The sequence below is a fragment of the Heliangelus exortis genome, chromosome 8, assembly GCF_036169615.1.
Source record: "Heliangelus exortis chromosome 8, bHelExo1.hap1, whole genome shotgun sequence".
Lineage (NCBI taxonomy): Eukaryota > Metazoa > Chordata > Aves > Apodiformes > Trochilidae > Heliangelus > Heliangelus exortis.
In genome coordinates this window covers 8,720,813-8,737,343 of record NC_092429.1, presented here as the reverse complement: position 1 = coordinate 8,737,343, position 16,531 = coordinate 8,720,813, and the positions used below count along the sequence as shown (strand labels likewise).

General features: G+C 41.7%; 1 protein-coding gene across 1 annotated transcript; it reads right to left on the bottom strand.

The window, feature by feature from the left end:
• Positions 1-573: 573 nt before the first annotated feature.
• Positions 574-15,993, bottom strand: EFCAB14 (EF-hand calcium binding domain 14). The gene is made up of 11 exons (XM_071750216.1): positions 15,677-15,993; positions 14,712-14,860; positions 11,891-12,036; positions 9,911-10,009; positions 8,103-8,213; positions 7,454-7,534; positions 6,432-6,623; positions 5,668-5,742; positions 4,412-4,526; positions 3,419-3,550; positions 574-2,577 (listed from the first exon to the last, which is right to left on the bottom strand). Exons 1-11 carry the CDS (start codon positions 15,856-15,858, stop codon positions 2,405-2,407), a joined length of 1,455 nt encoding a protein of 484 aa, XP_071606317.1. The 5' UTR covers positions 15,859-15,993; the 3' UTR covers positions 574-2,404.
• Positions 15,994-16,531: the final 538 nt, after the last annotated feature.

Sequence of the window (16,531 nt, the reverse complement as noted above, 5' to 3'; positions counted from 1 at the left end):
AATGGGCTGCCCAGGGAAGGGGTGGATTCTCCATCCCTGGAGATACTTAAAAAGAGCCTGGATGTGGCACTCAGTGCCATGGGCTGGGAACTGCAGCGGGAGTGGATCAAGGGTTGGACTTGATGATCTCTGAGGTCCCTTCCAACCCAGCCAATTCTATGATTCTATGATGCTGGCTGGGGACCGGAGCTCCCCAGCTATCCTGAGCCAAACAAAAGTGACCACAGCAGTCAGGGACAGCCCCTGATTTTATTGGTAGCACAAGTTCTGTCCCATCCTGGCAGTGACTGCAGGAATTAGCGACCCACAATGATCTTGCCATGCTAATTAAGCAATATCCCTGAGCAGCTTGGCTCCTAGGGCTGTCTCTGGGTGACAGCTTCACTCCTGCTGCTGAGGAGCCTTCCAGAAGCCAAGCAGACTGCCAACAACACAAAACACTGACAGGTTCAAGGTGGTGAGACAATAATCTCTTAGATTTTAAGGTAAATTAAACTCCATACAAATCAAACTTCCAAAAATATTTTGCAAACTCTGGCATACAGCTATGATACAGTATGTACAAATAAAATATCAGGATGGTTACATTTTTATTGCTTTTTTATTATTATTATTATTATTTGGTTAAGGAATTGTACAGTAGTGTATAAAAGGGTTGTGTGGGAAGTAACAAGAAGCAAGTGTTGGCTTCTTGTCCTCCCAAAAGCCAAGGTTGGTTGGTTGGTTTTGTTTTGTTTTTAAATACTGTGTTTTCAAACATCACACCAAAAGCATTTCTGTATTGGGTCATGTCTGCATTACCCAAACAGGACAGGAGAGCAACAGCATAAGAAGCTTAGGCAATGGGTCACAGGGTTCCATTTTGTACATTCCTTCACCGAGTCATACTTCCAGAGTACAATTGTTCATAAAACATCCACTCTGAAGTTATATTAAAAAAGTCAACAATTACGAACCAGTTTCCACATTAACTGATGATTTTGTGAGGTGGGCAACTTCAATTCACTACTCACACAAAAAACTCCCAATGAGATCAGTGATATTTGTTGAGAAGTATCATCTGACTTGGTCCTGACCTAGTCTGCAAGAGAATCCCCTGTGAAAAAGTCAGTTTTGTGTTTCAGGTTATAAACACATTCTCTGTGTGTAGAGCCACCAGCATAAAACAAGCCCTCTGTAAGTTCCTCTGGAGTAAGGAAACCTCACCTACAAAAGATGTATCAGCAGAGAACACACAGGCACATTCCTATCCTGCTTGTTACATCCTTCTGCTGGCAGGAACACAAAAGGTAAAGGTACCAAGATCACATTCACATTACTCAGGAAACAGCTCTCATGCCTGTTCTGGGATCTCCCCACCTGCTCACACTCCTCGTGACCAAAAACTTGGTACCTCAACAACAGTGGACAAAAGAAACCTGCAGCATCAGCAACCCTGTTGGAAAGATCTCTGGTGACCAGGCAGCAAGACCATCAGCACACCACTGATCATACTCAAGGCATGAATTACTCAGGTGCTACTCAGCAGGCTGCACTGTAGACTTTTGACATCTTAAGCATTTGTTGAAATTATTAAATACTTTTAAAAAATGACCAAAAGAAAAACCCAAACAAAAAACCCAAACCAACAGGTAGGCTCTCACAAAATGTAATCTGGAAGCCATATAGCAAAGCTAAAAGACTGCTGAAGTGAAAACCCAAGCATTTGATAGGTAATTGCTCCTGTAGGCTCATGATATGAGAACATTTTCAACTCTTCCCTTTAGAAATAAATCCTCCTATAGATGGGCATGATTTACCACTCCTACTTTCCACTGACTGAATCCAAACTCATTCATGGATATACTTAGTCAAAATTGGAAATTTAGGTGAAGCTCTTAACCGTTCCTTTTAGGCTCAGTCTCTCATTATCAACAGGTTACTACCAACACAGCCCCTGACACAAACTTCTCCTTAAATATGCATAATTTACTCTGTCTCAAATATTTACAAGCAGAAGAAGCCCATCTTTACAAGACAGATTTCCTCTGCTCTACATAAAGTGCAGCTCTCTAATTTAAGGCAAATTTCAGTGAAATACAAAACCATAGTTTTATTTTAGTATGTACACATTTTAAATTAAAAACAAGAACTCCTTTGGAAAGGAAAGAATGAGAGGAAAAATGTCTCCAAGTTTGGGAATTTTCTGGATTTTAATACAATCCCAATATTATGTCCTAGCGACATGTAAATTTGAAAATTTCTTTTCAATAAATGCAAATGAGAAAAGAGGTGGTAATGTGTAGAGTAATTTAGCTCCAAAAATCAGTAAAACACTGGGAAAGTGCAGATGTAGTTTCTCATGTCCCGTAATTTCCTTTAGCTACAGTAGCATCCATCAGTATCACATTTCTAAATATATATCCTATACACCTAAAGCTAATCTCAGTTCTTGTAATGAGTATTTCTCATCACCATCTGTGTCAAATTTCCTAAAGCTCTGTGACTCCTGGGCTGCAGAGCCAAGCAGCCTTTGAAGATCTTCATGTGATAGTTTTCCATCAGCATCTTCATCTTTTTCAAACAAATTCTGAAGGTCTGCAAAGAGAACAAGGATTGGAAAGAAGCTCCTTTAAGTATGCAAGAATATTCCATAAGATGCTCTCCTAGTTTTCCTGCCGTGTCTTACTGCCAAGTAATCAAATAAACCATCCCAAGTATGCAGGCTGCCTTCTGCATTGTCAGGAACAGTTTGGGAGCAGGGATAAAAAAAAACAAACAAAAAACCATGAATATTTCTGGATTAAATTACATTAGTTTTGAAAAAATAATCCCTGTTTCTGGTGACAACTAATAGCCCATTCCACAACCCCTAACTGCATTCAGATGCAGTTATCCTCCACACAAGGAAGCTCTGAATGACTGTTGCTGTACTGACAGCACAGATGATATAAAGGAAAATCATTGCCCTTTCAGGAGCTGAGGAGACTGAACAGCAAGATCCAGAAACCACTCACTTGAACAGGAGGTGTTCTCTTAAAAAAAGAAACCCAAAACATACAAACTCAAACCTACTTCCTTGTTTTTCTACACCCTAAATTCTGCCTTTGACCTTTCTCCCCATCTCTGGGGCAATTTGTATAATAATTTGGCACCCAAAACAATCATTCACTGATAATGCACACTCCTGTTTAAAACCCTGTTTCTTTTCTCTTGAATGCTGGCCTCTTCTTATAATTTTTTTTGTTTGGTTTAGGGTTGTTTTGTTTTGCTGTTGGTTGGGGTTTTTTTGTATGTTTTTTAAAGTCCATAGATCTCAAGCTTTGAAAATTCACCTCACTTTTCCCACAGTGCCCAAACTATAATTCCAGTTATACTTATTGTCTCCTAAACTTTTAGGCAAAATGTTCAGAAAAAGGTCAGCCTGGAAAGGACTTACCTTCAATGCTGGAAATTCCTGGTAAGGACAAATGTCTCAGCTGTCCACTGCTCTCTGTGTTGTCATCAGCTGACCTTGAAGCCAGCCTTGAAAGGTCTGTGGGCTTTGCTGTAGAACTCTGACTGCTTTCATCTGTTATAAAAACCAATTTTTATTAGTCTTATTAATTCCACAGAATTACAGTTAGAAAAACAAAATCAAACTTTTTAGGCTTTTTTGCATCACAGATGCTGTAGGGGACAAGAATGCTGCAAAATAATTTCAGAATACAGCAGTGTTGTCCCTTTTTACCAATAACTGGAATAACAGAAGGAAACTTCCTTTTTTTGTACAATTATACAGCTTTAACCTTTCATGCAGTAGTAGGGAATGGGCATTTGTATGAGAATGGCTTGGAAGTGCTTTCTACTTCCAGCCTAAAAGTGCTGAACAAGCTTTATTAAGCAAATTACATCTGCATACCTGAGCTCTTCTCACCTTGTCAGTGCAGGTATCTATCATACCCAACAGCAAGGTCTAAACTTCCAAGTTGCTGCTTAGCAAATTAACAGCCAGCACAGTTCTACTGTAATCAAGTATTTAAAATCTTATCTTCAGCACTACCTGAATATGTACAACACAAGTGCAAAACTGAGACAAGCCAGCAGACACCCAGACCTTTCCTTTATGTTACACTCAGATTTTGAAAAAGCAAAACCAGATGTTACTGGGTATAAATTCCTACAGGTTAATCATTTTATGTCTTCAAATGCAAGATGTTGAGGTGTGAGAATCCTGATGTACACATAGGAAGTCACCTTCACACATTTGTAGTTGTATAGTAGTTTGTAGTTTGTATAGTTCCCTGGTTTAGAGCTGGCAGTTTCCTGGTGCCTTAAATGAAATCTTCACCAAAAATCTTAAGGAACAGTCTAAATTATCCTCCTTCATCAGTTGTTCTTTGAATTACACAGGGAACCTTCAGGTTTATGGACTATTATATGAAATTCTTACCATTCTTTGATGTCTCAGTGACTCTATCATTTTCTGGCTTGCTTGAGAGAGCACTCATCAGCTGAAGCTTCTCTCTTAGTTTTGATACCTGAGAATCTCTGGTTCCTGTTTCTTCCTGCATACATAGAAAAAAAAAAAAAAAAATCTTAAAAAGCACCCCTTCAACTGGAGATCTGGAAAAGAAGTAATTTAAAATATGTAAGTACTTTTGAGTGACTTGGGAATTCCCCAGGCTATTCAAGTTTAAAAATACAAACAAGAGTTTAAAAAAAAAAAAAAAAGCAAAAAAATAACTGAAAAATATTCTGCAAGAGAACAATAAAAACACTACCTCACCCCAAAATATCAGCAAGTACTTTGCAGACAACAAAAGAATCTGACATTTAATTTCTGTATTTTTTATATAAATGAGAAAGACTCTGGAAGACTGTAATATAAAACAGACAAACATACTTGGAGAAAATATTTGTACATCAACTGAATCCTGTATTGTTTCAAATGTTTGTCTGCAGTACTGAGTCCCTCAGTGCAGGTGTCACTGTATCCCTGTCAAAGCAAAACCACCACTTTTTAAAATCTGGAGCTCCTTTGCTCTTTTTATGAGTAAGTTCCAGATGACAGGTTGAGTTCATGTCAGTCCAAGCCCAGAACTGACAGTGCAGACACCTCCCTCCTCTGCCTTCTCTCCAGAAGATGGGAACCAACCTCTTCTCCCCAGTTCTTCTCCCATTCAGTTGAGCTGTGAAACTGCCCCCAGGCAGTCACCAGAACATACTCAGAGGTTGCATTCATAAACTCCTAGGCCCCAGTGGTGCAAAGTTTCTCTCAGCCAAACCAATCAAGTTTTCAAACCTGGATAAATGCTGTAAAAGCCCCTTTGTGGTGTGATCCCACAACAACAGGACTGACTGTGTTGACAGCATGACCACAGCCACTCCAACCATCAGCTGGCTGCCAGAGTCTCCTGCTCCACTCAAACAGGAGCTGAGCCTCCCAAAATTGTTCCAGCTGAATGGAAGGGTATTACAGCAGTTCTGCTACATTATCTCATGTGTAGTCAGAATGGCAAAACTTTAAACTTTTACAATTTTTCTCTCATCCTAACTGGAAGAACTCTCCTACTCTGGAGTTTATTTTAAACCTGGATGAGATTAGCCTGCTTGCAGATCTTTCCACAGCTAAGCCTCATTGAAAATGTGATTTTAAAGAACAACATGGTCTACTAATCCAGTGTAAATTGTGTTTCCTTACTTTACCTTCAGTTCTTTTTTTGAATGAGTTTCATTATCTAGTTCCTTTTGCACTTTTAGAGAGGTAGTTGCATCATTCCCCTACAGAAAAATTGAGGAGAGCCAAGAGTATTCATGTGCTTAATATTTTTTTTCTACAAAAGATCTTCTTTCCTTCAAATTTAGCAGGCATGAAGCAGGAAAAAAAAATAGCCAGGACAAATACATGCTGGAGTAAACACAAAGACAGTGGGCTACAGCAACATCAGCATGTTCCTTACTGTTAAACATACAGAACATGTTGGCATGTGGAAAGCACTGGCAGGATTTACAGACATATGTGGTGTTTTTTGGGATGGGGGTTATTGGTGTTTTTGTTTAGTTTTGTTGTTGATCTGGTTTGGTTTTTTAGCATTTGATCTGGCTAACAATCCAGAGGTCCACCTGGATCTTCAGTGGTCTTACCAGACACAAGCCAGAGAGCCTTCCCAAAACACAGTTAAAGAGGTTCATGAATCCTGTCCCATTTAGCAAGTCCTAAATGTCACAGTGTTTTGGATATTTTGCTATAGATTCTGCAGGGAAGAAGTGACTCCCTCAGAAATACTCTTAGTGTTGGTTATCTGTTCAGAAATACAGAACAAATTCCAGCTTTATAGAAGTAAACCTTAAGTGTCTCATATTTCATTCTGAAATTCTGTTTTGTTAGGTTTGAAAAGCTGCATTTGCAGTGTTTGGAAGGTATTGAAACCACTACCCTGAGTTAACATCCTCAGTCATCAAACACTTACCACACTGGTAGACCAGTTTTCTCTTTTGTCCAGATTATTCACAGCATGGGGAGAGTTTTCTAACAGCACAACCCTCCGGCTAAGGTTACCAATGGCTGAATCCACATTTAGAAGATTGATGTCATTCAACTTCTGGTACACCACCACAGTATTATTTAGCCTTTCCAAAGCTGCACGCAGGGCCTGGCTTTCCTGAAATATAAAACCAGCACATGGCAGTTTACTTAAGCTCTGCAGTTCCCTTGCTATTAACAACATAGTGAGTGACCCAGTTAAACCAGGCAGACTTCAGACAGGTTCTCTGCTGACACCACTGAAAACATCCAGCTGCAAGCTTCCAGAAAGTTATTTCAGCTTTCAAACTTGTAAACTGAAATTTTCCTCAGGGCTAACCCCTTTGTGGCTAATGTAACTACTTCAGCTGTGCCAGCAAATACACAAAGCCTATTCATCTGATTTCCCAGGGCAAGCTTAGCAGCCACACTTGCTATTTTACCCAAGAAACCTTGTACTAGGCATGTTTATAAACAAAATTTATTTCTAAGAAATTAACTGTATTAAATGTAAATAAATGCAGTCATTCCATTATAAGCCATTCAGCTTATACTTTTTTTTTTTTTTTGGTTACTGAATCCCTGCTCTCCACACCTCACTACATTGTGGGTGACTCAGTACACGCCACTCCCAAATTTGCTTAGATTGGAAAGTACCTGCCATAAAATCCACTCACTAAAAAGCCATTGGCTCATTTACATGAGCAAAGTGCACCTGTAATTTGTTTGATGATCATTTCAGTCTCTTTACTCCTCACCCAGTTAGAACACAAAAAATCCACTCTCCAACTAGTGTACTTTTCCTGCTTGTACGTACACAGGAAAGAACTACAGTAAATTATCTTTTGTTTTGAAAGATGCTACCTGTAGTTTCAATAAAAACATACTTTTTTTGTACACTACAGGTGCTGCAAAACACACTAAAAAGGCAAGTATCACTGATACTCTTTATGCAAGGGAGAAAAATACCTGTTTGCAATTTTCTGTCTGATTTCTCTCAGTCTTTGGCACAACAGTGGAGGGAAGTGAAGGTATCTCTTTTAATTCTTTCTAAGAAAAGAAGTTGAAAATTATGTTACCAAATGCCTGTTAAAAACCCTAAGCTTTTAATAACGTGCAGGATGTTGGTATGGATGTTTTGCTACAGTTATAGACACTCATGTCTGTTATAAGTGCAATATTTTATCTAGGCTGATAGAGATTTCTCTTTCAGACACATAAGGTCCAAATTTATTTAATTAAACTCTAATGAGCTCTTTTCCCTTTAATGAAGTATTACAATATACCTTTCACTGCTATCATACACAGTGGTATCTGCAACATTTTTGTAGCACCCACTGACTGAACCAAGTTCTATGTCTCTAGTTTAGATTTTATCTGCCAGTACTCCTCTTAAAATTATGTTTTATTGCAGTTGAGCTGAAAAACTGTAATTATCAGCTCAGTTTCTTAATCCTAAGTGAAAGGACAATATGAATACAGGAAATAGTTTCTAGTAAAGCTGGTCAGTACTTTCATCCTTATATGCATCCTTAATTCAACAAACAAACTCTATCTCAATGTTTCCCCCATTCCCAACTCCCCAGTTACCATCAGTGTTAAATCAGTGTTTTCTTACCACATCATTCTGAAGTATTTCTATAGACTTCCTGTACTCTTCAATAGCTGTCTGTATGTTTTCCACATCATGAGAAACACTTGTAAGAGTGCTACCTATGTTTGCTACCGTCTGGAAGAAAGAAGAAGACAAAATTTCAGCCTCCCTCAAGTGCACTCTTTCAAAATTTCATCTGCTAAAAACAATATTTTGGTAGTGATACTGCAGGCAGGCTGATGTAAAATTATGCACACGAGTTTGAAGTATTCTGAACTTCTTTTGCTACCAACCCACAGCCACTGGAGTGAGTGACAGGAGGTAGTACAGCTTGCACACAGGGGTCAAATGGAAGTCCAGCTCTTGAAACCTATCACTTTTCATTAACATAAACTATTTGAGCTATTGTATTTAAACCTCCAAAGAGTTTTTCTACACTCAGCATCTTGCAATATAGGTCCTGGAAGGGTTCCAGCTCTGTTTTTATTATATTAACCTTCCCTAATGTAAATGCAAGCAAGATGGTTCTAGAGAGATGTGGAAAGAGATGTCATATCTAACACCTTGCTTAGACTCAGCAGCAGAAACTGGAAAGAATTCAGAAGTTCAATATCTTTGATTTTTGCAAATTGTGAACAAAGATAGGCTCACTTCAACATGAAAAGACTTTCTGTTCAGCAGATTGCTGCCAGCTGATGTCCTTAACACTTTGTCCTGACAGTACTGAAGGCAGCAAGATGACAAAAATGTTCTTCTATATTATATAAAGTAGGTGCAGGTTCCAGACTCTAAGTAAGACTTGCCTCTGATACGACACAGTGAGAACCCAGCATGCTCATAACAGCAAATCAGAAGCTTAGGAAATTGCTTTGTACCTCTTCCAGCAAAACAAACAAACAAACAAACAAAAAACCAAACCAAATTCTAGCAGCCTGATCTGCCAAACCACAGATTGCTTTGCATATGATGAGTTGATTATACATTAATTCTGCAGGGACAGGGAATGACAAGTGGAAATCCATAAAAGCCACAAAGATGCCTGGAATGACTTTAGGTGTTAGCCCAATTTAAATGTTTATTGCTAAATAAACAGAACTGCCATGGAAGAGCCAAGGAATTTTCAATCAGCCCTGCTTTTTACTATAATAAACAGGACAAGATCTTTGGTCAAGAATGCTCAGCTAAGGCAGAGGGTAAGACACTGTATTAACAGAAGCTTTAGAAGTAAGTTTGTGTCACCCAGTAGGGCCCCTCTCTCACAGGACTGGTAGAAAACCATCCCAGTAAAATTCATGTTCTGCTGTACACATACTGAGCACCAAGAAAGCTCCCACAGGAATGTTCCAGGCCCACCACTCCCATGCTAGAACCCTACCCACCTCAGGACTGTAAATGCAGAGCCAGATGTAGAACTAAATACTGCTCAAGATGGGGAAGTTTTCCAGAAAGCTAAAAAGCCACCTGTTTCAAGCAGAGTTGTAAAAGTGCACAGACTTTTTCCAAGTGTCTTAAAAAATTAAGCTCAGCAACTAAAAGAAAGCATCCAAAGAGATCAGCTCCAAGGTAAAGAAATGATAACATAATGCAACCAGAAACAAAAGCATCTCCAGAAAGGGACAACCAAAGCCTTAAAATTTTTTATCTGCCATATATTATTATAGGACTGTACAATGTGAAGTATTATGGAGTCCCATTTAAAAACGAAGATGGAAAAGCAAATACTCCTCACATGCAATTCAGGTAACTCCTGTTGTCACTGCTGTCTCCAGGAGCCCAGCTGCAGCTTAGCAGCACAGAACACGTTTAGCAATAGCCACATCTACAGTACTTGCCTTCTGAAGTTTCTCTACTGTGACAGGAAGACCAATCAGATCAGCAGAAGTCTTTATGTTGGTTTTGAGATGATTGACTGTTGAGGTCAATTGGGATATCTAAAACCAAAGAGGAGTATTGAGAATTAAGTCAACATAATCCTGATTCTGACCTTCACCAATATTAATGACTTAATTAAGGCATGACATAAATATACACAAATACAACCCAACCCTGACTTGAGGTTCTAAGTCTTGCCTAGGCTACATTAAAAGTGCTTTGCCTCTTTCAAACTGAAGCAATATTAAAAAAAAAAAAAAAATTAATAAAAGCCATAAAAGCCATGAAAGTTCTTTTCAATAATGTAGCCTCTGCCAACTTTACATTAATCCTCTGAGAGAGACTTTACCCAATAAAAATTTTAAGCAATGTACAAGAAGCCTTTATGTGGAGGAAAGAGTCATCTACTTCTGCATTTGGCAATCAAACCTGCCTGGTAAAACCCAGTGAAGCCAGGCAGCTTCTCTACCTGCCTGACCTGCAAAAAAGTTGCACCTATCACCCACACCTTCTGCTACAGAAGCACAACTGTGACAGTGGGTTGGCTCAATTTCTGTCAGCTCTTTGACTCAGAAGGAAAGATATTCACTGGGTCTTCAGGATTCATCCCAGTTGAGAGGCTTTCAAATAAATTAAAAGCAATCACAGGCTGATCATTAACTTCTAACACTGTCACTGCAAGATCAACTGGTAGCCATCAGTAGTCAAAACAAAATAAAAATAATTTCTTCTCACATCTGACAACAGAGAAGTAGGGGTCATAAACCCCAACTTTTCACTGGTTAAAATAAAATAAACTGTTTCCCAAGCTGAGGAAATGGGATCCTAACTTTACATTAGGCCAAGGTCAGTCAGCTAATGGGCAGTCTGTGGTTTCACAGCTGTAGATACTGGCTGAAATAATTCCCAACAGAGTATCACAACAATTCATGGCAAAAAAATTGTAACTAAACTCTGATCCCTAGAAGAGCTGGCTTAGACTGTAACCATACCCTGAAGTAAATTGAGAGCCTGCAAGAACCACGTGCAAAGATCTTTAAGCTCCAGGTGCAGATGATGGCATTTTAAATGTCCAACTAAGAATCTAAATGTCTGTGGATATGCATACTGTCAGATGTCAAAGAAAAAGTCAAATTTTCAAATAAATTTACGTGCCCCAGTAAGCACTTAGCCACTGCACAGGACTAAAGAAAAAAAGAAACTGAGCAGACACCTCAATACCCTCAAAAATGAAACCCAAAGAACCAGTGTCAGGGAGGGTTTCCCACACACACCTCTTAGAAGCACTGTGAGCAGCTCTGAACTTTCACCCTCCAAGGCAAGAATTTCAGTAAGAGCCTTGCTGGAGGCTTTGTCTGAAGCACAAGCTAATACATCAGCTGAGGAAACAGCTTTCTGTTAAGTGGCTTAGTTCTAGCCATGTAAAAAGAGCTAACATTTATACTCAGATTCCAAGTGTGTATTAGCAGATTTTATATTCATGAGACACCAGTAATTCATCTGTAGCAACATGAACCTGCACAGATGCAGGTAACTTCTTTCCATGCTCACAAAGTGATTGCAAACTCTCAGAAACTGGAAATATCACGTCTCATCATAAACATCACAATTATTCAGAAGGAAAATTAAGAACTGCACAGTTCTCAGGTTCTTTTTATGACTTCTGCCTGAAGCCTTTCTGCCAGTTGCATAATTTCTCTTCTGCTATCAGCCTGCAGTCCAACCAGATGCTCAACCTTTTTTTTTTGCTTGTTTAATACTGGTTTATATGGAGTATAATGGCCTACACTCCATTTGAACTTTGAAAATAAATACTGCAAGCATACAGTCACAGAAGTCCTTAAAGGTCAGCACTAGACTTGAAATTAATTTCTGCAAAGTAATTTTGAATTGAATATTTTACTATTTTTCAAAACCAAACACTGATTGATTCTTCTCACCTGTTTATTAATCTCTGTGATATTTATCCAAACTTTATTTAGCCCCAGGTCTCCAGTTTCGATTTGTTCTAGTTGCTTTTGCTTCTGCACCAACTCTTCATTCAGTTTAGGAATTTCTTGGAATGATGTCTTTTGATTAGATTCCACTAAAAAAAAATGGTAGGGAAAAAAAATCATTTAAAAAAACCCACAGAGGTCCAGATAAACAGCTTTGAAAGGCAAAAACCTAATTACGAGCAGCAACATCTATAGCAGTGAAAGAAGGCAGTAGCAGTTTCTACATATGGATTTATTACCAGTTCAGAATTAAGCATTTGTTCAAATTGAACAACTGTGACAGCTCTTTTTTGTTTTCAGAGTACGAAATGTCTGCAGAGAGAACCCAGAGAGAGACTGTGCTAAATTTAACACTTTGCTATAGTACTGTCATTCTGGCAAGCCTCAGCAGGTCTTTATTTAGTGCAGTTATTTTGCCTTACTTTCACAGAAGAACATAAAATAGTAATGAGACTGAATAAGAACTGTCAACAGCACCAAGGAGCACACAAAATGAACCCCAGTGCCCTTTTCAAGCCTGCAAAGGGGCTGCTGACGACGAAGTGAAATCCCAAGAGATTAGCCTGATTATAGCTGTTCCATGTGCCAGAAAAACAACTGAGGGGGAAAAAAAAAAAAAAGTATAAGCTTACACACCAACATCTGTTGGTAAACAAATCAGTAAACAAGGTCCTTGGAAATACTGTCAGTTATTGCTGCAATTAGTCCTACAGGAAGCTGGAAACATGCAGCTCAGATCAATTGAAGCCAGCCTCAGAAATGCAGCTCTTCTAGGTCTGCAGTGACTAAGCTGTTTAGCTGCAAGAGCTGTTGGGCAATTCTGAATCCCCAGGCTTGGGAAACAACTAAGTGAAGGTTTAGAGATGACAGTTCTCCAAAACCTGCACCTCCACCCTGTAACTCAGCACTGGAATGCTCCACAACAAATTGCCACTGTTCAGCCCAGCCTGCCAAGAGCAGTGGGACCTATGTGCTGAAGCTGGCACCTCCCAGAACAGAGCTCCATGTGGGATTCATCTGGAAAAAGGGGCAGCCTTTAGGAGTGCCTCATGCCTGGGGAGCAGGTGCCCAAGTACACACAGCTGGAAAGGCAGGAATCTTCAAAAACACATCTGGAAAGCCAGGCACTCCTCTTGAAGGAAGCCTTAAAAGTCATTTCTGGGCAGACAGTAATCCACACTGACCACTCAGGATCCAAATAATGCTTCCAGTTAAGTAAGACCTTAAAAGGTGTACTTTATCCAAAACAGACTGAGAATTAATTGTGTATTTGACACAAGGAGTTCACACTGAATCTGGTGTTTCAGAGGCTTGCTCTTTTGTTTTCTGCTTTGCCACTCACACTATGTACAGAGAGACTCAAATTTCCTTGCACTGCAAAAAACCTGTGCTATGTACACCTTTCCTAGCATCAGTACCAACAACCAAACAAAAAACAACAGAGTAACCTTCCCCTACTTCAAACACACTGGATGCAAAGTTGTCTTACTTCTGAAAAGCACCCATACCATACTCAGTTTGTTCAAAACGTGGCAGAGCAGTAACAAGCACCACAGAAATCTGGTCTTATGAAGGAAAAAAACATGAATGAAAATTCAGGGGATGAAGATTCTTTTCCCAAACCTGCTGTAGGACAGACAGATCCCATGCCTTTGCTTATCCATCCACCTACCTGTCCCACCAAAGCAACATATAACCTTTTGGAACTTAGTTATTCTTGTCTGCTTTTTTGTTGCTGTTTTTAATGCTCTGCCTCATTATGAGACTTCCATCCAGCTTCTAGGCATGACATTACAGTGGCAACCAAACCTGAGACTCATTTGTCATTAGACCAACTACTAAACATTACAGCATTTCTATCAGACCTGTTAAGGAGAAAAATAAGCACATCTGCACTTGCCAGAGAGTGAGCTCAGGGAGAAATGAATGAACAAAGAGGTCTCTATAGAACAGGAATGCTAAAACTTAACTACACCAAAGCCAACAAATGCAGTCCTTGTGCCAAGTACATCCTTAATATTACATCAGTTAATATGAAAGCACATCTATGAGCAATGCAGGCTCTCACTCCCAGCCAGCAGGTTCCACCTGGGTAGGCAACATAATTATATTATTGAAATTTTACCTGGGAAAACCTGGGACCTACAAGGAAAATGCTTCAAATGAACTCCACACTTCAAAGTACTGTATATGATCCAAACTCCACACAGTATGCAACCCAGCACAGAAGTTTGACTGGGACAGGTCAATGCAAGCAAGAGCAACATTCAGAGGATATGAAGAAAAAAAAACATAATACCAAAGCAATGTTCAAACGGCAGGGATACCACAGCAATAACTAGAGGTTTTTAAAAGAGCTCAAGACAAGAACTTTATTTTCCATTAAATTCTCTTTAAGCAAGATTTCAAAACCCCCTGCACAACTTTTATGGGGCTGATCAGAACCTTTCCTTTTTAAGTAAGGGCTTCCTTTGGAAGGCAGCACTCCCAAGATCAAAGTCAGGAATTTTAGCAATGTATTTGCAAGCTACAGGCCCACCTAGTCCAGCCTGTCTGCTCCTCAGAAGATGTAGAGCAGGCAAAACTTAAAACATTTGCCTTAGATTTGCCCAGCCTCCAAGTGTTTTTTTGCTCAACAACCTCCTCAGTCCAGGGGCAGTTTGTCTACTCAGTACTTTCAGATTCTGAATAAGCAGGTAGGCATCTAAAGCTCTTCATACTGCCCAAAGCAAATGTGAAACAGTTTAGTTAAGTTTATACTTACTAGTTCGAAACTTCTCCTTTATTGCATCAAGATCTTCCTTGAGAGCCACCTGCATCCAGACTAAGCCAACACAGGCTACCACACAAGCAGCCAGAATGACAAACGCACATAATGGGTAACAAAATTTGCAGCATCGCAGATAATCTCCCCTGGGAGAAACAAAATAACAGATTATGAATATTCAGCAGTCCCTAGAAAAGTTTCAACTGCTGATCTATCAAAGACAGCGCTGAAAGAGCCCACGTTTTCAAAGCTAATGAAGAGTTTTCCCAAGAATAAATAAGGCTGTGCAGTGAGATCAGGACTGTTACTCTGTTTGGTGTATCCTCAGGAGGCACATCTGGCTTATTTAAGAGCAGATGTCAGGCTTCCCTGACTAAAATTTCCTGCTCTGCTCGCATAAAATTATCTTAGGAACATCTGCTTGATAAACTGGAAAGCAGGCTCGGAGACAGGGTCTCGCCATAACGTTCTGAACAGCACTTCCAGATTATCCTAAACTGCAGAAACCATAGTTTCTCTACAACGCGCCTGCTTTTAGTTATTCTTAGAGTCCCATTGATAACGCTGTTATTTAATTGAAAAGTTTTATCTACTGGCAAAACCACGTCCATGATAAATAAAACCAGCACTGCGTCAGCCCGGGATAACTGCGCTCAGCATCCCAGCTGCTCACCCCGAGCTCCTCTGAGGAATTCAGCGAGCACGGAACAGAAGAACCAAAAAGTAAAGAGCCTGGGGATGGTTCAGCTCTACTTCCACCCCCAGCCAGGTGACCTGTTGGGCCAGAACACACCCGGTGAAGCTCCGGGTCTCTCCCGTCCGTCCCCAGCGCCCCACAACCCCGAAGCGAACCCGCTGAAGGCAACGCAGCCGCTCCAGCACCGCGGGGCCGGTGTCCGGAGCCGGGTACAGAGCCCCAGTTGGGCCGGGCCGGACCGGACCCGGGGCTGAGCGGGACTCACTTGCCGCAGCGGCCTCGCGTCCCCGCCGCCGCGAACTCGTCCTCCTCGGAGCTGGACTCGGAGTCGGAGGCGGGCGGTTCGGTTCGCAGCAGCCGGTGGCCCGAGCCCTTCTTGGCGGGCTTCTTCCTGCGGCCGTCGGCGGCCAGGCCGATGAGGGCGTTCAGCTCCTTGCGCTTCTTCATCTTCTTGTGAGGGGTCGGCGGCGGCGCGGCCGGCGGCTGACTCCCGTCTCCTTCCCCCGCCGCCACCGTCGCGGCGGCCGCCGCCAGCGCGGCCCGGCTCGCCAGCCTGCGGCCCGGCCCCGGCTACAGGAGCTCCGCGGGGCCGCGGCCGCTGCTCCCCGGACGACCCCGCGGCGGCAAACCCGGACCCGCTGCCGCCCGCCCCGCCCGCGCCATGGCAGCTGCCGGCTGCACCGCCGCCCGCCCCCTCCACCTGCCAGCAAGACGCCTTCCCATTGGGCGGCGCCGGACGGACCCGCTCGGGGCTTAAAGGCCCCGGAGAGCCCTCCGCGGGGGCTGGGAAACGCGCGTAGAGACCGCGGGTTCGAGTCCCATCTCCGGCGGGTGGGATGAGCCGGCAGGGAGGCGGCCAGAAGGGGACGGGTGGAGCCGCCCGGCCGGGCTGATGCTTCCTCTCTCTGTGTTCATTCTCAGTCCCCTCGACCTGCAGGCCCGACGGGGGCCTGTTGTTCCCAGAGATGATGGCGGTGGCAGGGAAGAGGGGTTGCCTGGCAGCCGCCTTGCACAAAGCCACCAGGTTACCCAGCCCCTCGGCTCACACAGCGCTCCAGAAACATCCCGGGGCAGGATTGACCGCGGTGCCTGTGAAGGAGCTGTCATCCCGGCCGTTTTT